Consider the following 25,081-nt stretch of genomic DNA (forward strand, 5'->3'; position numbering starts at 1 on the left):
CACTGTCTTTCTGGGCTGTCTTCATAGTTTGCTCATAATTCTGATGGCAGCATTGAGACTCACTATTGCAGTAGTTAAAATATGGCCTTTGTGGAAGATGTAATGGAGGATGGCTTCCATTACGCATTTACTTTTGTTAAATAGTTTTGGTTTGTTTAGAACTTGTATGCCCTGCATGTCCTTAACATTGATATAAAGCGGTAAACATAGGGCAACTTGAGCCTCCATGTCACATGAACATTGGCAAGGCATGTAGTTTATAATGGCCAGTGCATTCACTACAGCCTTCATTGTCTGGTGGTGTGACACAAGGCAGCGCTAGCTAACATACGCTGAGAGGTGGAGATCCTGCAGACCCGTCAATCACAGGATCCACCTATTCAGGCATCCAGCAGGACCTTCGGACATTCACACCTCCAGACTATTTGAAGTCTTCAGGTAAATGAAGTCAACCGCCAAGCTCCGGCTTCGAGAATTCAAGTGTCATCGGTCGGAGGCGGGGTTCACCCAGGGCCAGTAGCCTGTCTATCACAGGGCCAGCAAGCATTCACTCTCTCATCCACGGCTCATGCAGATAATATATATTTGTATATATTTCTATACACACACACACATATATATGTCTACATGGTTCTTCAGTTGGATCAAAGCCAATTCACAGAAATCATGATTATTTCAAGGTTTGCACTCCTGAATATATCCTACTATATATATATATATATATATATTATTTATTTATTTATTTTTCATTCAACTGCTGCTTGATTTCTTTATCATCAAATTCCAACTGGCAGTTGGGACAACCCAAACTATCACATGAATGACGGCGTTAACGATAAAATAAATGAACAAAAGTAAAAAAAAATATGTATATATACCCATATAGATATACAGATTTATACATATATGTCTATACAATCCACAAACACATATATGTGTGTGTTTATGTATGGATATACACACATATATATATATATATATATTCAACTAACAACATTAACTTGTCATATATACTATTTGTGTGTGTATGTGTGTGTGTGTGTTTGAATCAAACAGCAATTATTAAATATGTGTACAGTATATATACATGTGTACATGTGTACAATATACATACACACCTATCTATCTCTCTTACTCTCTACAAGGTGAGACTGAGTATATAAAAGGATAGCCAACCTAATTTCATGAATTTTTTCAGATCTCCAGCCAGAGACCTTTGTGTAGATTTACACTTGCCATGTGTATTCATAAAAACTTTTAAGAATAAAACAGGATTTTTTGACAACAGTTGTTCTTGATAAAACAAATAATAATAATAAAAACATAGTAATAATGATAATAGTAATTATAATTTAAATGATAATAATAAAAACAACCCCCCCCCCCCCAATGTTTCTTTTGTTTTCTTTGGTATTTGCTCACGTCATGCTTTTGTGGAGAGACACTCCAAAACACACTGTCACCTATGGAACGACGTTGGAGAGGCAAATCAATAGTTCTCTGACGAGGCACAAAGCAAGAAACAATGATTAAAAAAAACCTCTAGCTCATGTTCATGAGGTTGCACTCCCTCTTTAGATTTTTTGCAAACAATAGTGGATTTTATATTTATTTCTCAGGCTGTTTTTCTCTTTCTTTTCCCTTTATTTATTACCTCACCATCCATGTAATCTAGGGTCGTGCTGCTTAGCACCTCGTGGCCACAAAAAAAGTCACATTAGCTTCTCTTGACCTCGCAGCTGTAATCGGCTGTGCGTGTGTGTGTGTGTGTGTTTGGGTGGCGGCATTTTGCACCAGGGATGCGAGTGCTACAACAGCTTACCTAGAGATTACAACTTCAGCAGTTCGCTCACAATGCAAACCCGACAGAATTTGACTGCCGTGGCCCCGCTGTGGAGATTTGTGTTTTTCATTTGTTGCACTGGGAGATTTGAAGTGATTTCATGGGGCAGTTGTCGGAAAAAGGGAACGCTGAGCCGCCGCTCTCTGTCTCTGCAAACACACACTGCGGGCCTTTGGCGGCCTCACTGGCAAATGACCACGGAGAGGACTTGTGTTACGCTGTTTTACACACCCTTCATTATTTTTTATTCATTTTCCTGTTTATTTGGTTGATTTGATAAGAGACCGGACACAAAGCATGAACCCCACACACTGGGAGGAAATGTTTTTATGATGTGTTTATTAGTCCGTTAATCCCCAGGTATATAAAGAGCATACATCAAAACACGTCCTTGTAAAAGTCGTAATAATAACAATAATCATAATGATAATAATTATAATAATAATGACAAGTCCAATCACATAATGATAATATTAAAAACTTATTATTACACCAGAAATAGTTATGACAATTATTTTCACAATGACAATTCTATTAGTACCACAAATATCACTAATAAGACTAATGATGATAATAAAAGCAAGTGATTAGTCTAATTGTTTTAATTTTATTAGCAATTCTGAGAATTATATTCATGAAGACAATGCTGCTGCTACTACTACTACTACTACTACAACTCTTAATAATAATCGTTATAATAATAATAATAATAATAATAATAATAATAATAATAATAATAACAGTTATAATTATAATGAAAATCATGATATGAACACTAATACTGCTACATCTACTACCAATAAAAATAATAGCAATAGTGATTATGATGATAATAATCATGACAACAATGCTACCACTACCACTATTACAACCACTACAACTATTAATATAATAATAGCAATAATATTGATAATGATAATGGTAATAATTACCTGCATGTGGCTATTCAAATGATAGAATGAGAATGCTTACTGCTGCTGTCGATTTAGAATATAGTACTAGTTCTGCATCATGTTCATCAGAAACAGATACTTTAGTAGGACGCTTCTCCCTGGAAAACATTGCATCGACCTTTATTCTTCAATAATGGTTAACACCGACGTTGTTAAGGCGGAGGACGTTCACAAATCATCCGAAACAAGGTAATAAAGACACAACGACAAAACCCATTTCAATTGAAATCACTTTGCATCTGAATGTTTGCGTTTGCTTTAGTTTTAAAAGGGATGCTACGCTCCGGCTGAACCGACCTGCCAGCCTCAGAGGTGTTCTCAGCGTATCCACTTAGTCTATTCCGCCGCGGGCGAAACAGGAAGTGCGAGCCGATGTGAGAGGCTCCCACCAATTATGGCGGCAGCAGCGTTGGATTTGCGAGGCGAGGCGAGGCAAGCTCAATGCTAACTCAATCTGGGATCATCGATAATTGTCACTAAATCAACCCCCTTTAGTCTTTGGCGTCTTTCCCAATTCATTACGAGTGAATAGGCTTTCATTGGCGTGGCCATGGTAGCAGGCAACGCGGGGAGCGTGCAGAGGCGTAAGGGGATAAATCGACGACTGCGATTTACAGCGGGATCGACGGGCGACTGGAGGCCAAAACAAACGGAGCCGCAAAGAGTCGGAGAGAGATAAAGAGATTTGTCAGACCGGCGTAGACTCGCCTGCTCCCACAAAGCCCTAATCTCCTTTCTCATCACTTCTTTCTTGCTATAGACGTCTTACTGCTTTCCTATGACGTCATATATTTACACACGCACACACATACACACATACATTCAGGTGTGTGTATATATGTGTGTGTATGTACCGGGGACCTTCTGGCGGTGAGGCAGGAGCGCTAACTGCTGCGCCACCTTGACCTACCATTGGTTCTTTAACAATTACCCTTAAAGCTCAGAGTCAGATCACAATACTCAACATCTACAAGACAGTAGTACCAGTAAGAACTTGGCAAGAAGGAGGAAATTTAGGACAAGCATGAATTCTTTCCTCTCATCATGTCTGTTCCTGATGGTGTGTACCAAGGAGAAGGTACTCTGAGGTTATGGTGTCTTTATGCATCAAAACAAATCGAGTTAAAGACCGTTGATGTCCTCTTTGTACTCAGGCATGTCGTGAGTAGGACCATCTCTCCAAGTGTGACAACCTTTTAGAAACTATGAGAACAATCAGCAATTCTCCCTGTATTCTAGTTTCCTCAAAGAGCTGGGCTTCGGCCAAACTCCACTTCCAACCGTGTCACCCCTTGAAATCTGTTTGGGCGGATTTAACCAACCACCGAGGTAAATGTAGAGCATGCAGTCCGTACAGCTTGTTATCCCTGTGGTACCTCATGGTATGCTTTCACAGGCCCCCATTCCCCTTTGTCCGAACAGGTGATCTGATGGATAACATTTTTTTTTTCCTATGATGAGAAGAAACGTCTCTAACTACATGCAGCACTTCACATGGCAGCGATCTACAAAACCCCGGGGTACGTCGTGGTTTGTTTTCCAGTCGCCAGTAAGCTGTAAACTCCAAGCAGGCGCGCTGTTTCCTTTCTGCTGCACTTGTTTCATCAAATTGTGCGGCTTTTCATTCACCCCCCTTGTGTAAAGGCCTTCATTCTCACCCTGCATCTTATTTCAGATAAGAGATATGCTCTCTGCTCAGCATCCTTACATCTGGTATCTCCCTCGCACCTCCCCTCTCCTACCCCTCTCCTTCCCCATTATCTCGCCTTTACTCCCATCTCCCCTGTCTTCCTTGCTCTGCAAAGATAAGGGTTTGCTCTCCCCGGTGAGCTCCCGGTGTCGATACTAATGTGCTCCTTACATCAATGAACTGTCAGACCACCTCCTACCCTCCAGGACTGTTCCACTCCTGACCTTCATGCAACAGTAATATGAAAAAAAATAAATAAATCACATCACGCATATTCTGTATGAGAAGAAGTCCAGTTTGAGGATTTGAGATGTCACCCAGTATTACTTATTGATGTGACTCAGCGCCGCGCCTCGGTCATGGAGATATCGGATTAATCACGTCACTGAATTAACCCTGATGGAGGGGCTTCATGAGATGATGATGGGAGCAGCCCAGAGAGGCGTCGGCCCACAAGGAACGGGGGACTTGTCACGGCGTGTCTTTGTTTACCGCGGGTATTTCCGACGCCTGCTGACAGATCATCAACCCAGATATGGCGCGTGTCGTCTCGGTGAGCCTTTTCAGACCAGCTCGCAGCATCACAGGGACGTATACGTTTAGCCCGGGGAACCCTGTTGGGAGTCCAAACCGAGGCAAACCGTGGCGGTTATGCTCTGTCAGTCAGGATGCTCTCGTAGGAATGACTTTGCCAAGTGTCTTTGCTAGCGGGGCTAGAAACTTGAGACACGGAGCCTGGAGGGTGATTTGATTTTTTTTTTTTTTTTTTTTTTTGTAATTCCGCCTTTACACAGGTTGTACCAAAAGCCAATGTGAATGGGGATAAAAAAAAAAAAATTTAAAAAAAACTAAATCTCTCCCGATGTGGCAGCCATGCTAACAATGGATGTCACCACAGACGGCTCAAAAATTGGCTTCAAACGGGCAACGGCTTCACAGAGAACATTCTGGCAGGCTGTCTTGATGCCCCCTCCCTTCCCCCCTGGCCCGACCGCCCCCCTTCACTGTCTGCTTTAGATCAGTTTTGCAGAGAGTCTCGCATACGTTGGCTCTATTAAAGGCCCGTCCCGGCAAATTGACGCTTTCTACACGGACTGGCGTCTGTGATGCAAACGGCTTAATTTGCGGTTTCTCTTTGTGAAATGGTGCGTAACGCTTATGTGGAGGAATACCCATAGAATATTAGCGTTTGCATCTCACAGCAAGAAGGTCCCAGTTGGAGTCGAGGATTCTATCCGGGGTTTCCGTGTTTTCTACCACAGACCAAAACAGGGAGGGGTTTATCAGCAGACCCCAAATTGCCTCAAGTTAGCGAGAGTGAATGGTTGTATGTATCTAGAGAAGATCTTTGACCTCTGACCTTTGATATTTGACTTGACACGATTTTCACCACAAGTTGGAAATCATACACAATTGTACCTTTGCTGCTCACCTTTGCTAACACAGTGGAGTCTTGAGACACATATGAGGAAGAGGGGGCAAGAGGATATGCTTTCTATTGCTGATGATCGTCAAGACAGTCTTGCGAAGGGCCGATGTCCTGATATGCCCTCTCCCAAGCGCTTTTTCTAATTAATTTCATTTCCATGGAGACGGCTTTCCTTGCCTTCAAAGTGCTACCATCAAAAGAGTCTGACTCACCTTTGGGGGCCATAAAGAAAAGCAAAAAGTGTCCAACACCAACACAATACACCAATGCAATCCTAACAAAAGCGACGGACATTAACCAACAAAGCCATCTTCCTCATAAAGCGCCACATGATGACGTATTTTTCAGATCCACTCACCAACCAATGTCGCTAGCGCTGTATGTTGGAATGATGGAACAAGACAGTCTTGATAAATTTATCGGAGATGGAAACGTAGCAATGAAACGCTGTAACCGGAGGACACACTGTACATGTAAGGACAGCTGGGATAGGCTACATTAGCACCGTAACTCTGAGTGCAGGATAAGAAATGAAGATAACGGATAAATAAATGGATGGATGATTGACATAATGGACGTCTGTCGTACAAAGGAAGTCCATCAGACTTAAACATATACACACAAGATAAATAAGTACATGATACAAGTTACTGAGCGACTTTGAGTGTACAAACAAACTCTGTCATCCGAAAGCACCAGCATCGTGCCCCGCCGTTGTTTTTTTTCAGTGTCATTCACCTAATCCTGTTTTTCACAGCGTTAATCACCGGCAACAATAACACACTCATCAAAAATTTCACACACGGCTTCCAAACCCATCAGCCTCACCAAATTCATCCAATCAGACACGAGGGAACGAGCCACGGCGCGTACGCACTGGGTTCTGATTGAACAGTTTGTTAGTTTTGTCTTCTTTAGTATTTGTAAAACACCTCAGCTGCAGCAATGACCCGGATTCAGTGGCAGTGATGGATTCTTGCATTCGTTCATTATCTGTACCACTTATCGTGCATTGAGAGACATAAAACTATTCACTCTTTCATTCTCACATCTGAGCCATTTAGGGTCTCTATGTTTGGATTGTAGGACCTGAAGGAACCGGCGCGACAAAGCCCACAGACTCTTGGGCTTCACATAGAAAGTCCCCCTGTGGTAATTGAACCAGGGACCTTCTTACAGATAAGGGGAAGAGCTGACCGCTGCTAACCCGTGCTTAATATGCGGCAATTAATTTTGCACTGTTTTGCTAATCTGCCGCACTCAGACGCACTCTCCTGCTAACATTTATTTCAAATGGGGAGTCACAAATGGCTGTAAATGTCTGGAAAATCTTCAAAAGCATGTTAAACAAGAAAAAAAAGTAAGATCCTTTCATGTGTAGTATACCCTTTTTTTCCTTTTGAGCGTTTAAATAGTTCTTCTATTTTATCTATTTCATATAAAAGGGGATGGAGCTAACTGGCTAATGGTGTGTATAACGTTCCACATAGCACAAGGAGAGGGCTCTCATTTGATCTTACCATGAAGGGGCTCCAGCAGAACATGAAATATGGATGAAAGGAGACCGAGGTATGTAACATCATTCAGGAGATCAAACGAGGATTAAAATAAGACTAGCTTGCGTGCACACGTGTGTGTGTGCGCGCCTGTGCCTGTGCGTGTATGTCTGCCCGAACAATAATGGAAAGAAATAATCCCAACAAGGGTTTGATATTGTGAGACTTTGTGATATTTCATGAGAACATAAGTCGTGTTTCAGGAGCGACTTGGGCCCAAGTGCTTTTAATTCACCTGAGATTTTCAGAGATGCTCAATGTTCGAGGAGAATGGATTCACTTTGGAACCAAAGGTTGGCAATTTGGTTCCTGCTTTGATTCCAATGTCCAAGTTAGCGTTAGAGCCTTAGGTGTCGTGGGACTGCAAGGTGTGAAAATGGCAGTCAAGTTGTGACCATTTGCTGGATTTATTTTTTGTCTAATGTTCACAGATTGACTTTAGATGGTGCAGTGGCCTGCAGAAACTGCATTGGACTAAAACAAAACAAAACTGAAACATCACCAGTAATGTCACTTTTTGTCTCCAGTCATTATATACCTTGAGGAAGTCATTCTCAGTTATGTGTCCAACTGAAGGACTTGTAGCTCTTCTAGTACTTATCCTTGAACCTTTTCAGGAACTAGGACCTCAGTTGCTAGAGCCTTTACAGCTCAATAGGTACTTGTGATGCAAGTGCTTGGTGGGACTCATAAGCCACGCCCATTACCAGATACTTCTTGATGATGCACCTTTTTTAAAAATTTGTGGTCCTGATCAGCTTTTTTTTTTGTTTTAAACGCTTCTGAGAGATTTCCAGGGCTTGCAGAGGAACATCAATGTTTTGGGCTAAAATAAGTCCAGAGTTAGCTAACAGCTAACGGGGTTCTTCAGTGCAGGGAGTTCATGAATGCTGTGGTAGCTCCATATTGTCCGTGTCCTCTTCCTCTTCTTCTTCTTCGGTGGTTTGTTTTAGAGAGTGGCACTTATGTTGCATGTTTCGGACTCTTTGCTCAGACCTACCTTTGCCACTTGCGGACAAGGTTCTCCTGGATGAGGCTAGTTCCTGTAACTAATGTGTAGCTGGACACTTACAACTGAGTTCCTGGAACTTTTCCAGCTCAAAGCAGCTAAAAACGCTTGTGGCCTCTTGAGAACACTGCATTGGCAATTGTGGATACGATATAACGCACGCCAAATGACATTTACAGCTGTTGCTTATTGACTTCACCAGTGATTTGGCCTTGACGTGCATTTTCAAGCCTTCTGGGAAATACAGTTTGATGCTGTGTAAGTGATACACTGGGTTGTAATAAAGAGTAATGTAATACTTCTAAGATGTGGTTATTATTATGTGATATGACTAAGGGAAAAGAAAACTCTGACCGTCAAGTCATTAATTTCAGATACTAATGTGAAAGCAATCCAGGGATATTAGTTCATTCTTGGCTTGTGTTAACTGCGGCGAGGACAAACAGATATTTAACAAAATCTGATGGCATTGAGCTTGGCGGAGGACGGGAAGTCGGGCCAGATCGACGTTCAACTCCTCTGTCTCACGGTTCAGCCTGTGTGCTCGACTTGTGGTAGTCCTTAACTGTTTGTCTCCAATTTGAATAGTTCAGTTTGCTTTTTCAGTACAAGAGAGGCACCTCACAGATGAACTCGGAGGGGGAAAGGATGTTGCTTTTGTAAGTGCTCTCTTTCCTTGCACTGGCGGATGCTTTTATTTTGCTCATTTATAAAACTTCTTGCAGCCCTCTGTCCTTTGGATCATAAAAAAAGCAACTTTAAAGTTGGTACATTTGTATTTCTGATTCATTATTCTTTTTATATTTGATTTGGCTTTTTCTTATCTATCTGCAAGATAAATTTGTATTATGTGAAAGCTGTGGCTCAGCAGGTGTCCCTCCCATCAGAGGGTTGACGGATGGCTCCCACCTCCTGTCTGCATGCCAAAGTCTTCTTTATTCATTATCTGTGCAGCTTATCTTGCATTGGGGGCTGTGGGGAAGGCTGGATCCTATCTCAGCTGTGATTGGGAGAAACGCGGGGTTCACCGGTCATCCAAAGCAACTTCATGGTCCTCAAGGTGTGTGCTTGGCAGCTTGCTGGGGTTTCCAGCACCTTTTCAACCTCTCTCTGGGGTTGCTGGTGCCAGGCCTCTGGAGGACCTCCTGCATTGTCCCAGTACCCAAGAAGGGACGCCCAAATACTCTCAATGACTACAGGCTAATGGCACTAACATACTTTGCCATGAAGTCGTTCGAGAGGCTTGCACTCCAGCACCTGAAAGACTAGCTCTCTACTTTCCTGGACCCTCTGCAGTTTGCGTACAGGCACCACATGGGTGTGGAGGATGTAACATCTTCCTCACTCATAAGGCCCTATCCCACCTTGAGGGTGCAGGAAGCTCTGTGAGAGTCACCCTCTTTGAGTTCCCCAGTGCCTTCAACAGCATCCAATGCACCCTCCTTAAGGACAAACTCCTGAGTACGCAACTTTCCGCTGACATCACTGCCTGGATCCTGGACTACCTCATAGGACAACTGCAGTATTTTAGGGGGGATGGCTGTGTTTCTGAGGCTGTGGCGCGCAGCACAGGAGTCTGAAAAGTACCGTCCTGTCTCCAATCCTCTTCATCCTCTTTACCTCCAACTTCCAGTACAAGTCTGATTCCTGCCAATTCCAGAAGTTCTCAGATGACTCTTCCATTGTTGGATTCATCAACGCTGAAAATGAGGACGAGTACAGAGGTCTGATCGTGAGTCTTGTTGAGTGGAGGAACCAGAACCGGCTCCTATGCAACATCTCCAAAATTGCGTTGAAAAAGGAATTTCCCCTACAGGGATCAACAAAGTTTATCTTATATTATCTTATCTTACCAATCAGTGGGCCACATATAGAGATATACATCCATTCATAGATCATATCGCTGCATACAACCATTTACACTCTTTCAAGCGCCATACAGCATTTCCTGCATGCTTTTGGACTGTTGGAGGAACCTGGAGAACCTGGAGAGACCCCACGCAGAAACAGAGATAACATGGAGACTCCACTAAAAAGGGCTCCCATCAGAATCCACTAAGGGACCTTCTTGCTGCGAGGCAAAAATGCTAACCACTGCACTACCACACCGCCCACATACTGTAGAATAACAGTAGGTAGACAAACAACTGGATAAACAACAAGACTTGGGGAATTGGTTGATGTTGTCCACCTTAAGAAATGGATCTTCAACTCAGTGGGCTTTGCTCTGACACTATATATTGATCAGTGTTATAGCAGCCATGTTTAGAATGCAATTTTAGAATGATGGGCTTCCCAGGTGGTCCGTCCCTGTGGGGGAGTGCCGTTTGCCTTGACGTCTGCGCCTAAGTTGGAAGCAAAGAAGAATACTTCCCGAAAAAACAGGAGACCTCATAAACCCACAACACTAACCGTCGCTGGTATCCAGAGGATAAATCTGTTTGATTTGAATTCCTCTCAAACCGCTAAAAACACCCACATCTTTTCCGAGCGACTAAACATCGGCTCTTTAACTGTCTAACTCTTTGTCGTCCCCCGATAGAATTTTTTTTTTTTTCCTAGCATGTGATCTGCCCCTTTTTAATTAGCCTGAGCAGCCGGGAATCTGCTGTGTTTTCACCTCGATAAACACATCACTGCTTACCTTGAAAGAGAAAAAAATAGATGAATGAATTAAAGCAAAGATAGTAGATAAAATATTATTTTAATTATAATTATTATTGTCGCATCTGCCTGGGTTTCTCTGCTTGCATAATTTCTTTGCATGTTTCCCGCCTGGTGTGATTGCCTTTGAGCAGGTGTGAATAATAACTATCTTTGGGTGCAGATCAAGCAAAAAGAAAAAAGGGGGAGAATTAAACCAGCGCTGTAGATGCACACAAATTTTAAACAAACTGAAAATGGTGCCATACATGCTTCAGACCTGTTCCTGCCATCAAAGCTCAGCTTATTTACATAGGCATGCTCCTCATACACACCTTGGCCTGATTCACACTACAACACACTACAACTTTTCAGGAGAAAATACAAAACTTTGGTTGTGTTTTGGCTGTCTGTCCACACTTGCATAGCAATTCGATGCCTGACACCGAATAAGATGTAAAAGAGTTCCAGAGGGGTGAGTTTAAAAACAAACTCCCCTGCACCTCAGTGGAGACAGAGCAACTGTGATTGCAGTCAATTATCGTGCGTTGGTGCGTCAACCATAACAACAACAATGGCGGACCCTAGAGGACTCGGGAATACTTGGACTGACTCCCATCCAGTGATGTGCAGTGAGGGTCATGGCTGGTGAGGCACTGAATTCTGCAGCCGAGGAGTCTCAAGAAGAATCCCTGGAAAAAAACGAGCGCCCCTTACCATGAGGCAGGAGAACTCACTTAATGGCCTCACTTAATGGTACGTTGCAATTTTATGACCGCTCAGTACAAGAAACTAGTAACACAGACACACAGTTGATAACAAAAAAAAAAAAAAAACACACTGTAAATTGGAAATGTAGATCATACGCGTTTCAACAGTTTAAAAGCGACATACAGAGAGAAAGCAATATAATTTTGAGAAGCATGCCAGCAGTCAGCCGTCATTGAATAATCTACATTGAGGCTCGGCAGTCCGCGACCTCACAGCACGTCTCTTCTCAGTATTTGAACATAAAATGTGAAAATCTAAAACTGGTGAAGTTAAATGAAATAATACCTACATAGTGTAAATCACTGATAAATATAACCATTTAATCCTTTTTCTCATTTGACACTTTTTTTCTTTCCAAGATTAGCAAGTGAGGCACAGCCTCTCCTGCCTCCCTTGACTGCACTTCACTGCTCCCATCCCCTCTACATATTCTTGGAATTTACTTGCCCTGTAGTTTAGGGCCACTCCAGACAGCAACTGGATTGTTTGCCATTGTTGATGTTTGCACTTGCTGCAGTGGTGCTCTCTATTGTGCTGAGACAGGATGTGTCTCTACACATGCATGGGTTTTTTTGTTCGTCACACTGCCACCTACTGGCCTGGCATGAATACTACGGTATTTCTGCTGCTCCAAAGGGTCTAGTCACGTCTCCACGTGGAACTGCTTGAAAATGCCAACTGAAAACAAAGTAACGAATCTTCTCGGTGACCCTTTTTGGGATTTTGGTGGAGCATACTTCATCACCTGTGTCTGCAATGTTTGCAGAGCCTTGCCGTTCTCCAACTGCGGACAGACTTTAGCCAAAATGTTGATGCTCCTTTGCAAACTCTGGAAACCCCTCTGAGCCGCAGTAGGCCAGAACAGCTTGGATCTACCTCTTCTGTGCTCCATTACTCGTTGCTTCTGTTCATTTTGTCATCGGAAAAAAGCTGACCAGTGACCAAAATATATATTTTTTTTTAAATGGTGCAATGCAATGTGCAAGAATATGTATAGATGCTTTTAGATAATATTATATATTTTTTTATACCCTTAGATTTTAATTCATTTGATTTCATTTGTTTTATTTTTTATGTATTTCTTTTATCTTAATGTGTCACTGTCGGTTCTTTGCATGTTATACTGCTGCTGCCAAATAATTTCCCAATCCTGGGATAAATAAAGTACATCTCATCTTATCTTGAGTATCTGGAAATGGGCATGATCTATGAATTCCAGCAAGCACTTATATCAGATTCTCCCTATGGAGCTGTGAAAAGATCCCACTTTGAGGTAGGAACTAAAATGGTCCTAGGAGCTGAGGTTCCTGTTTCTTGTGCTCTCTAGATCCTACAAACAGCCAGTTCTGGAAAAGCTGTAGGAACTCCAAGCAGTTCCTCCTGTGCGAAAGGGGCTTATATTGCCCAGCCAGCTAAGGCCTTTAGCCCGAGCCCTTACATGAACTCTCAGTGCTCTGATGGCACGAACTGTTCACACTCACTCATTTTTCATTGCATTACTTCAAAATCCCACCTTAAACTTGTTTTTCTGCTTTATGAGTCAGCATCGAATGAGGCAAGACCGGGTCTTTGTGAGTTGGAGGCTGGTGCCGATACACCGAGCGTCGAGACGGTGGCGGAGGAGTGCTCAGCTCCGCCGAAGATGACAAATTCATCCGGCTTGACAGATCCTTTTTTTAGAACGCCGTGAACTACTTTCAAAACAAAGACTGTGAGTGAAACGTACGTCGATTTGAATCATATCCCATCAGCCATAACCAAAGGTTATGCTATGGCTGATGGGATATAATGGCTGAGAGGTCCACTCCATGGCCAAGCTGTCATCCATGATTGGTACTGGTGGAAAATAAAATAAAAACCTAAACTAAACGAGCTGTTTGAAAATCAATGGACCTGTTTTGAAACAGCTTATAGCCGGCCATGTCTGAGAGTGATGGAAGCGCATGGGGGAAAAACCCTGGCTTGTAGCTTCATGGCTGCTTCCCTACGATCATCTCCATCGACCCGAAATCTCTCATACCGTGGGGGACATTGTGTCTGCCATGGCATTATTAGATAAATCAGTCAATCAGTTTTGTTTTTTTCTTCTACTGGATTAGAAAGTCTTGATGCCGCATCAGTCGGGTGGGAGGTCTGTGTTCTGTTGTCGAGATTTGGTGTTAATCTGTAAAGGCCGTGTCTCGTGGATTAACTTGTCAGACTGAGAAAAAAGTTTCTTGCAATGTGGGCGACTGTAGGACAAAGCTTCCCTTTGATTAAAATCTAAAAAAAGAGGAAAACGGATACGGTGAGAGTGCGCAGGCATATGTCTTCCCATCTGCCTCTGCCGAATCTTGACTTCCTGTTGTTCAATGCTGCTGTCATTTCATTTCCTGTTTGCCCCTATGGAATTACGCAAGATTGCCTCCAACTGCAAGTCTTTCCTTTTCTTGCCTTTTCAAATGTCACTCCACTGACTGACAGTAACCTGAAACAAAATGAGTGACTTTAAAAGGCGGCTGCAGCATCTGGCATGACATAGGGCTGACATTGGATGGATGGATGGATGGATGAATGAATGAGTCAATTTATTTATTTCTAGGATTTTTTTCATCTGTTGTGTCTCTTAGAGGTGTTTCAACCGAGCCGATTCCTGTCCTGCGTATATAGGGATAGTGGACCCTGGAGATAGTGGTCTAAAACGTGAGTCCAAAAGCACAGCAAGTGATTAACACCGATGGGCAGGAAGTCACTTTGCCCAGAGCATGGTTGCAGAAATCTGGATTCTTCTCTGGGAATACCATTAGTTCTGAAACCATAGTCCTTGAGAGAAACTGGAAAACCTTTTGTTAATATGAACCATCTGGGTCGTGCACAAATACAGTGGTTGTTGAGCACGGGATGGATATTTGGACATATTAGGCCTAATGTGATGGTTGATAGTCCAAATGTCGGTAAAATTCAGTGAATGGATATAAAGACCCCAGTGGAGCCCTCGCCCTGATGGGGCACAACCTTGGGACAGAAGAATAAGTTGGTAAAGATGTCTGGAACCTAAAGACGTGCTCACAGCCTTATGATCCACCAAGGCTTATTCCTAATTTTGAAGTATAATAATAATAATGCTGTTACTGAGAGGTTTTCAAGGGGTACCCAGGTGAAAATATGAGCACTTTGAATTCATGCAGCCGAAGTTGAACTTCGTTAAGTACATCCAAAGATCATTCTAGCCCGCAATGCACTCCAGCACAATTTGAAGGTACTTACTTTTCACTTTATTCTATTACCAACTTTGTTCGGCTTTCTTACTTTGCAGAGTGTCTACTTTCATTTCACCGTGCTTCTGCTGGGGCTCCACCGCTTGCATTAAATAGGTCTTTGTAACTCCTGCAGCACTATTTATCACAGGGCGGAAGGGACTCTGTGAAGGCGTAAGGTGTAGTTAAGCTTTCATTTCACACAGCTATGGGAAAAAAGTGACTATATTTATTCATAATGTATTGTTATTATTATTATTATTACTATTATTATTATTATCATTATCATTATCATTATCATTATCATTATTATTATTATTATTATTATTATCGCTATTATCATTATTATTACATGTAATTGATTCCTCAGATTAATTGAGATAAGGTGTAGTTAAGCTTTCATTTCGCACAGCTATGGGAAAAAAAGTAACTATATCTATTCATAATTTATTATTATTATTATTATTATCATTATTATTTGTAATTGATTCCTCAGTTTAATTGAGATAAACCACGATGTTAAGAATATGTACAGCTGAAAAAGGGGAAAATGTACATGTACCTGTCATATTGATGTTGAGAAAAACTAAATAAAATTGAGCTAAAAATAGATAAATAAACCATTTTATTGGAATGGGGAAAGTCATCCAGTTTTCTCCCTCCAGATCATTGCAGTTGGCTCATTACAGACCCAATATTGCCCAGAAATGTGAACGAGAGGTTGAACAGTTGTTTGTCTCTATATGTAGCCCTGTGATTGGCTGGCGGCCGACCCGGCATGAGGCCTGCCCCTCAACCTATCACAGCTGGGATTGGCTCCTGCCCACTTGTGACTGAGTGTAGGGTAAACACTTTATGAAATGAATGAATGAATGAACCACCGATCTTCTGTACAATATTCTCGATTACAACACAACGGGCATGGAGTGGCTGTTTTTCATCTCTATGTTCATGTGTTCATTTCCCTTATTTTTACTTTCCCTTGTTGGGATGCCGCTGTTTACCCAGCAGGCCAATGCTGTGTGATATAATGTGTATAATCTATAAATCATGCATTAATGATGCTACTTAAAGTACTAATATTCATAATGCGCTGTGTTTGTTTGACCAAAAGGGCGAGACAACAATCTGACAGTGTCTGGTTAGGAGACAGTATCTTAGTAATCATCTGCCGGCCTTTGTCGTGAAAGCAATTTCTCCAAAAGTGAATATATTAATTTGTGGCTTCTGCTCCATCCATCACCATCGCTGATGACATGATAAATTGCTTACCGGTTATATTTACACTAATGATATTTTGCCACCAATAATTATGCACTTCCCAAGCACGGCTGTGGCTCAGATTGTGGCGATTAAATCCCCTCCGGTCTGCTTGTCAAAGTATCCTTGGGCAAAGATGCTGAACCCCAAGTTTCTTCGACTTGTATGCTTCACGCCAGCCGCCATTGCTGTGTGAACAGGTGAATGCTGTCTGGTGTCAAGCTCCATATACTTGGAGACCATTTGTCATTTTCATTGGGGAAGAAACGTTGTAGATCACTGCACCGGGATTCTAAGTCCAGCAAAAGATCTAAATACTTCATCGGCTACTGATTTTTTTACATGGCATTTACGGACGGCCATAAAATTAGTACTGTTGTCACTTTCCTATGCTTTTTTTCGAACCCCGCCGCGCTTTTAAGTAGAATAAAGTGCAATACGATAATGGTCTTTCCATTAATCTGCCTATCAAAAGCTTATCAACCATCGGGAGAGTCTGAGAGAGGCTGGCGTTCTCGCAAATTGAAATAAACAGCCTGAATTTCCAAGCGATGCATTCTAGCGTTGCGAAATGAAAAAAGGAAGCAATCATTTGAATGTGTCACTGGAATGAAGGAAAGGACAATGAAAGGATGATGGACTATGATGAGAGACGAGTTGAGAGGAAGGGCAGAGTCATATAAACAACCTCTTCTCCACATCAGACAAACAATGTCTCCGCGCCTCAGCCTGATGAATGATCGCGCCGTCCGTGCGCTGCATTCTTCACGCCGCTTAATGGCGACCCTAAGCATCAACACTTAGAGAGATTTCCAATCCTTTTAATTTCACTCAGTCGGATTTACCTCCAACCTGAAGTTCTGGTCGGGTCAAGATTGCAGAGCATGTGTTGCACTTTCGAAAAATGAAGGAACTTTTTGCAGTTTTGCAGTCCCAAAACCTTTTCAGAAACTGCTGTTTCTGAGGATTTCACCTCAGAACAAGCACTATTTTAGCTCCTACGCGAAGGCAGCGATTTCATGTGTATTCATATTTCATGCTCATATGCTTGGTGATTCGCAGAACTCGTAAGCCACGGCTATAACCAGAAACTTCTTTCAGACTGCGTGGTGCCTTTATTTTAAAAACTATTACAGTCCCTAAAATAAAAAAGTACATATATCGTAATTTCCGGACTATTGAGCGCACCTCAATATAAGCCGCACTGGCGAGCCAATCCCTATCTCGGGCTTCCTCCTGCACACTAAAACCGTCAAAGTCGTTTTCTTCGGTGTCGGAGTTGAATGGACTAAGAATTTCCCGGTCATTTCATTGGTCAGATGTGACTAGAACATTTTAGCGGTGTGAAGCTCGTTCGCGCATCCTCCCAAAAAAGTCCATATATTAGCCGCATTGCTGTTTACGTGAAAAAAAGTTGCGGCTTATCATCCAGAAATTACGGTATATATATATATTCAAAAAGACAAATATGATTAAGGATAGAATAAAGGACAGAATATCTGAAAGCGTCTATACATATTCTTGCATGCTGCATTACACCCTCTTCTTCCTCTCCTTTGAGCTTTTCCCTTCAGGGGTCGCCACAGTGAATCAACCTTCTCCATCTAAGCCTATTCTCTGTATCCTCCTGTCTCACACCAACTACCTTCATATCCTCTCTCACTACGTTCATAAATCTTTGCTTTGGTTTTCCTCTAGACCTCCTGCCTGGCAGCTCCAATTCCAGCATCGGTTTACCAATATATTCACTATACCTCCTCTGTACAAGACCCAACCACCTGGCTTATTGCACCATTTTTAAAAATCTATCTTTTTTTTTGTCTCACAAAATGGGCAGAAGCAGCTGGAAATGGAGCCGGTCCGAGGCCTTAGGGCCTGCTGCGCCACACAGGAGGTTCCAGGGCTCGCGGAACAACATCAATAATTTGGCCAAAATAAGTTTGGAGTCAGAAAATGTCAGGGTTCTTCACTAGGCAAACCAGTGCAGGGATAAAAACACCTCAACCCATCTGATAGTCCACGGTTATTATTCCCACCATGCGGAGCATGAACGCTCTGGCAACTTTGCCCTCCATGTTGTCCATGTGGTCTTCCTCTTCTTCTTTGTGGTGGTTTGTTTTTGTGTTTATTCAAGGTAACGCTTAAGGTAAAAATCGCTGGCGCTGGCATCACAGCGGCCCCCTACTGCCTGTGAGGTAGCAAAACTAAAAGACTTCCCTCGAGGATGAGAGTTCCTGGGATGAAATTGGCGCTGGACGCTTCTTAGAACTGTATTCTTGGAACCGTAAAATTAGTCTGGAGTTAGCTAACAGCGGGGTTCTCCACACAGAGAAACAATGCACGGAGAAGATGAAAACACTTCGACGTCCTATTGGCTAGTTCCCACTAGCGTGTGCAGGCATGTCAGTGTTCGGTGAGCAGTAGGGTTTTGGTTGTTGTTGTAAATTTTCATGCGGAGCGCTGTTCAAAAGGAACACCATTGTGAAGCTTTCAATCCACTCCACTGTTATTCTGTAAAAACACATAGCTCTGGCACAGAGTAGAGCCACAAATAAAGATTATGGACCTTATTGCAACTTAATAAAGCTCCATCTGTTGAAGTAGCAGCCCCAGAAGCCATGAGAGTAGATCAAAATGCCAGGTCCTCCACGGGGGAGGGTTTCGCCGAGCTCCGGGTTATGGTATATCCGAGCGAAGCGCCTCGCCATCCCGCGAGTAACTTCTTTCATTTTTATGACAGATCGAGCTCTGCGGCCGGTGGTTAGCATTTTAAAAGCGTTGGTCTCTTGGACTCGCCTTCGGTGTGTCATTGATGCAGAGGTGCTAGACGGCCGTCTCCCAGTCGGGGTTCCTCTTTGACTGAACTACCTCCAAATGCCTCAGGGAGGCATTGCGTAGGCTGAGCCTTTTCTACACTGTACTTGATATATATATATGTGTAAATATATGTGTAATATTTTTTCTTGCTTTGTGGGATTGTAGTATTACAATCGTAAGCTTTTAAGGATTTCAAAAGAACAAGACTCTCTTCTGAGAGTTCTGAGGCTTCATTTTCAGTTATTACATAGATTTTAAGCCACTCCACCCACGCAAAGAAGTGTCTGTGAATCTTGAAAATTGAAAAAAAAAAAAAAAAAGATTTCATCTAATGATCGCACTTTCTCTCTGTTTTTCTCCTTTTTCCCCATGTGACCTCCTGAAGCTGAAGAGCACGCTGTTGAAGGTAAGGCCAAGGCTTCTCTCCGCAAGCCATCCAATGGCTCCTCCTCACGCCGTCGCGGATACCGATGTCAGACGCCTGTTTACGCTTCTTGTTCTCCCCCGTCGGGGGAGGAGCATTGTCAGTTTGGACTGCGGTTTTAAGTGACCTCCAGGGGGCCTAAATTTTGGTTTCTGAAATGGCAACATATTTATCCCCCAAAATGAACACCTTCTATTTATTTTCTTTATCTTGCCTTCTTATATTTCATTTTGTTTTCAATGGCTGTATTTCTTTCAGGCTTCAGATTTAAACGCACTCACGCATACATCAACATTTCTAGCAGTTCCAACAAATATGCCGTAGAGGCTCATTTAAGCTAGCGCTCCGTACATGAACCGGTACGTCCATGTCAAACGTTGTCGAACTTCCCTGCCCACATACTACCCTGCATGCTTCAAGTTCAGAGTTCACTTCCAAGGAGCTTATGATAATAGACATTCGTAGAGGCCGCGCAGTAGACGGCGCGTTGCCGTTAAAGTACAAGACGACGTGAGCGGAGAATTATTCTCCATTGCTCTCCCGACGGCATGTCTCCGTCTTCTTTGCTCCTTTCGGTGGTCACACTCGAGCATACCGTGCAACGCTGACCCCCCACGACTTCCATTAGTACCACTGGGTTCCCTCTATTGGGCTATGTGCCGGAAATGTACAGTTATGCAGGGAGTGAGCACACAGGGCGGACAGAAGGTGCCGTCCGAATGCGGATTCAACATAGAGTGGGAATGAGCCTTGTGTCTTCGCGTATTGGTTGGGAGTCACTTGTATGTCCGAAAGCTTTTGGCTCATCTTTACTTTGCTGCATTTGATCAAAGGCTCCTCTCATTGGATGCACAGGCCTGTTTCGGGGCAGACTGGAATGAATTGAATGTGAACGTTTTCTCTGTTTGACTGTGTGTCTGTATGTGTGTGTCTGTGTGTGCTGTGGAGTTGCATTTCCTCCGGCCTGAGTTTAAAGTGATGGATCACCTGTCAAATTTGCCAGCCGTCAAGGGAAATCACTATGACAAACTCATGTTCTGCGTTTGTCTTTTAGTTGTTTCGGGTATTTTTGGTTTGGTTTTCATCGTCCCCGAGCCCAGCGCGAGTCGTTTATCTTGTGGCGTAATGGAAATGTAGAGGCGTGAGCCCCCCGGAGGAATTCCAGCATTATCTGCCACTCGAGTGAACATTTGAATTCCGGTCGGCGCTGAGAATGGAGAAGAAGTCCGTTTGTAGACTCTTTAAATTTGACATTTTCTCAGTTCCTATGTTGAGATCATGGGTAGTTTCATAGAGTGCATGCATTTTATATTTTGGCTGGAAAAATTACGGTAATTTCGGGACAATAAGCCGCGACTTTTTCCACGTAAACAACGTTGCGGCTAATATATGGACCTTTTTGGGTGGGGGACGCTAACAAGCTTCACGCCGCTAAAACGTTTATCCTCGTCACATCGGACCGATTAAATGACCGGGAAATTCTGAGTCCGTTCAACTCCGACACCAAAGAGGATGACTTTGATGGTTTTAGTGCGCAGGAGGAAGCCCGAGATAGCGATCAGCTCGCCGGTGCGGCTAGAGGTGCGCTCAGTAGTCCGGAAATTACGGTATGTAGCCCATCCAGGGAAGTCACCATGTCTTCTTCTTTTCCTTTGGGCTACTCCCTTCAGGGAATCATCTTTCTCCATCCCACCTCGTACTCTGCATCATCTTGTCTCACACCAACTCGCTTCATGTCCTCATTCACTCCATCCATGAATCTCCCGTAGGCCTCCTCCTGCCTGGCTGTTCCAACCTTGCATCCTTCCACCCAGATCTTCACCATCTCTCCGCTGTATGCGTCCAAACCATCTCAGCTCGACTTTATTTCCAGGACATTTCTGATGGAATAATTCCTGATATTCGCCATATGAACCTATGGAGATGTTCGATTTTTAAGTTGTGATCTTAGTGCAGAGCTGGAATATGAAGCTGGCAGATGGACGCTGAGGTTGGAACTGCCAGGCAGGAGGAGGCCTACAGAATGGAGTGAAAGAGGACATGAAGGTCGTTGGTCCAGAGCAGAGGGGTCTGATTGAGGAAGATGTTAAGACTCCTGCAGGGGGCAGCCTGAAGGATTAAAAGTAGAAGACCACTTGTGGACTTCTGGTTCCCTTCTGACGGGGATATATGGCGGGCACATGTGTTTTTTTTTTTTTTTTTGTGAAGTATCATTGGTCAAATCTGCAGAAAAAAAAACTCTTTGTTGGGTCAATATTATTATTATTATTATCATTATTATTATTATTGTTATTATTATTATTATTATTACCATTATTGTTATTATTATTATTTTGTTTTATTATTCTTTTATTTATTATTTTTATTATTTTCTGGGTTTTGAATGGCTCAAAAAGTCACAAATATTGCAAGTGGACCAAAAACCTAAAAGCTTATCGAGCCCAATTCCCTTGAACCTCTTATGAAGTCCATTTCTTCAATAACACTGAAACCAACTCGCTGTGAAGCTGTTCTGATTCCATTCGTACTGTTTTTTTCATGGTTGATGTGCCGGGCAGTGCAGACTGATGCACTCCTATAAGGATAAGAAAAAAAGCTCGCCTGTAACTATTTGAATACGCTCAGAAAAAGAAAACATAGGTAACCCCTTTGTGTGCGTCCCGGTCTAATTACTGGGTTGCCATAATAGTAGTCAGGACCTGAAGAAGATGGGGGTAACAATCCAATTGTGCCGTTTTAGAGCACATTTAGCTCAATTTAGCCCGGCTAACCCCTGCCAAGGAAGCATCTCTTATTAGATCACATTATTGGTTCAAAAGAACCTGCTTTAAATGATGCAGCTTTGTTTAACTTCTTCATTCTTCTTCCCTTTGATTTCTATGCACACAGATCCAGTTTTGAATTTCTTTTCTTTTTACTGACTGAACTCAGAAGTTTCCATTTATTTGCCTTGTGATCATCATCTTGGCTCGATGCAGGTTTCCATGCAGCTGCTGCTGCGTCGCTTTTAAGTTAAATAAATAAATTAATAAATTAATATGATATAAATATAGAGGCATGCAACCATTCAAACTCCTTCATGCATTCAGGGTCTCCGATGATTTGGGACCTTCTTGCCCTGAGGCGGAAGCGTTAACTGCCGCGCCACAATGCCGCCCCTCATTTACACATGTATTTATTTAAACGTTCAGAGACAAGCCAAAGGCGTTTCTGATATTACAGTAACTGGCGAGAACACCGCGGCCTTTGCACTCCACTAATCTGACGTGAGTACAAATTGATTAATTGGTAACTTGAGCTTAACCTGCATAAGGGCAAGCTATGAATCTGAGGGTTATTGGCTCGGTCTCTGCCGCTAACATGCCCTTAGGCAATGATGAATATTTGAATGAGTCAGCAGCTGACACTTCCCGCAGTGGTCAGTGTGACAGAGCGTGACAACTGCTGAGAAAAGTGCCACATGCGTTCAGTGTTTGGTGTCGAAGCTCCGCTGTTTTGTCTTTAACGTTCGAGGGACAGTGCATCGTCAAGCATGTTTTGTGTTTGTGCGATTTATTTATCTATTCATTTGAGTTCTCTCCTCCGCCACACAGTGAGATGGTCCCTGGTTGGATTCCTGCTTTTTGTGTGGAGTTTTCCCTGTGTCTGCGTGAAGCTCCTCACACAGTCCAAACACATGCAGGAGTTTCACTCGGGACCCTAAAATACCCAGATGTGTGGGAGAGAGGGTGAATGGTTGTATGTCTTTGTATGAAACGAGAATGAGGGATTGAATATTGTTGTTTTAAATGAAAGGATGAAGAGTTGTATGACTCTATATAAAGTCTGAATGAGCAAGTGAATGGTTGTATGTGTCTATGTGATGAGTGGATGAGAGGTTCAGTACTTGTATGCCTCTATATGTTGCCCTGATTGACTGGTCCAGGATTGCACCCTAGATTACCCATATGTTTGAATGAGAGTGTATGGATGTATGTTTCTACATGGAGCCCTGAGATCGACTGATGGCCGGCCCAGGGTGAACCCACTGCTCATCCAATGACAGCTGGAACTGGCTTGATGATTTATGAATGAATGGATGAATGGTTAGCTGAATGATTTAAAACTCTAACTTGAGAAAAGGCACTGCAGCCGAGGAAACACATTTCCATTTTCAAGCAGGCATACAACGATGCCCTTCAGAGTAAATGTATGATAAACACTTCTGTGGAGGCTAATGCTGGGCTCACACCTGAAGATTTCCACTGTTGCAGACTAAAACTGCAAGTCTGAAGGAAATTTTACAAGTTCTCTTGGAGTCACAGTATAAGGATCAATCTATTTTTAGTCTTGGGGTTAAAACAACATCAAACATTATCGTAAGTTTCAGTCTTTAGGGTGAGGAAGACCAACCGACAACCAATAGATCATTTCCAAAAAAACAAGAAGAAGGAAACCTTGTCGACCAACAATCACCAGAGCTGTATTGGCGGCAGAGACAGTATTTGTTGACGAAGGACATCCCAGTCAGTGTGGAGCGCCCAGAAAGAGGCGTGGATGGAGGAGCTGTGAGCAGAACAGCCCTGCTTGGATCATGTCAACTCTCCAACGAATCACCGCCAAGTGGAGAAGGAAAGGTGATGGAGTGAAATGGCAGAGGCTCTGCAAACACCCAGGAAAAAATTGAGAAATTCCGAAAGAATTTAGTCGTATTCTTGCAAATAGTGACCCTGTGAGATTCACAGTCCTTTTTTAAAACACTTCAGGTGCAAGATGCTAGTTTTCCACAAGTCTTTTCCAGATCCTTTCCAATTCTTCTGATGTACCGGTATCAATGGCTTTGTGATACAAGGATGAAAAAGACGACATTTCCAGAGACAGTTCTCTTCCATATTTGATGTTGTGATTGTCTCTGGTATCGCCCTCTCAGAGTGTCACCGTTCACCCCTCTATATTTAGGCCTCCTCTGTGACCTTATTTAGGCTAATTACGGTTGCCGGCCATGTGTTCAGCAGTAGCGTGAGATCAATGATGTGGGGAAGCGCGGAAAGCCCAGGGGACCCCCGCGTCCCCGGCAGGCGGCCGACGGCTCCCGCTCTTTCACCGCAGGTCCCCGATTGATGAACCACCTGCGACGCCGGCCTGTTTTTTGCCCGACCAGCACCGCAGCTCGCCATCTGTGTCCTGGATGCGCATCCCCCCAAGGAACCCGGCCATGATGTATAGTTTCAATATGTAAACAGTGTTTTTTGTTCCCTCGGCGTCTCGCAAAGGGCGACGTCTGAAGGCTGCAGCAGTACACGGCTAACAGGGTTAGCATCCAACGCTTGCAGGAGTATGCGTGTGCACCGCCATCTCGCCAAGAGTCATTGCGAATTTTTATTTGGATGTGATTGTGAGAGGAACAGAAAGGCAGGCGGCGGTGGATATTCTTAGGCGGGTCATTTGTTATAGATAGAATAGGCAGGTGT

General features: G+C 43.1%; 1 protein-coding gene across 8 annotated transcripts in view; it reads left to right on the plus strand.

The window, feature by feature from the left end:
- Nucleotides 1-25,081, plus strand: part of nrxn2b (neurexin 2b) — a 749,542-nt gene that overhangs the window by 127,340 nt on the left and 597,121 nt on the right. For all 8 annotated transcript variants that reach the window (XM_086165979.1, XM_086165985.1, XM_086165983.1 and 5 more), the window contains exon 3: nucleotides 19,593-19,613. In XM_086165979.1, coding sequence (XP_086022105.1) covers nucleotides 19,593-19,613 — 21 coding nt within the window. The remainder of the gene's footprint in view (nucleotides 1-19,592; nucleotides 19,614-25,081) is intronic.

Source organism: Fistularia commersonii, chromosome 19, assembly GCF_037954325.1.
Source record: "Fistularia commersonii isolate RoL2024-O1a breed Wild chromosome 19, RoL_Fcom_v1.0, whole genome shotgun sequence".
NCBI classification, from domain to species: Eukaryota; Metazoa; Chordata; class Actinopteri; order Syngnathiformes; family Fistulariidae; genus Fistularia; species Fistularia commersonii.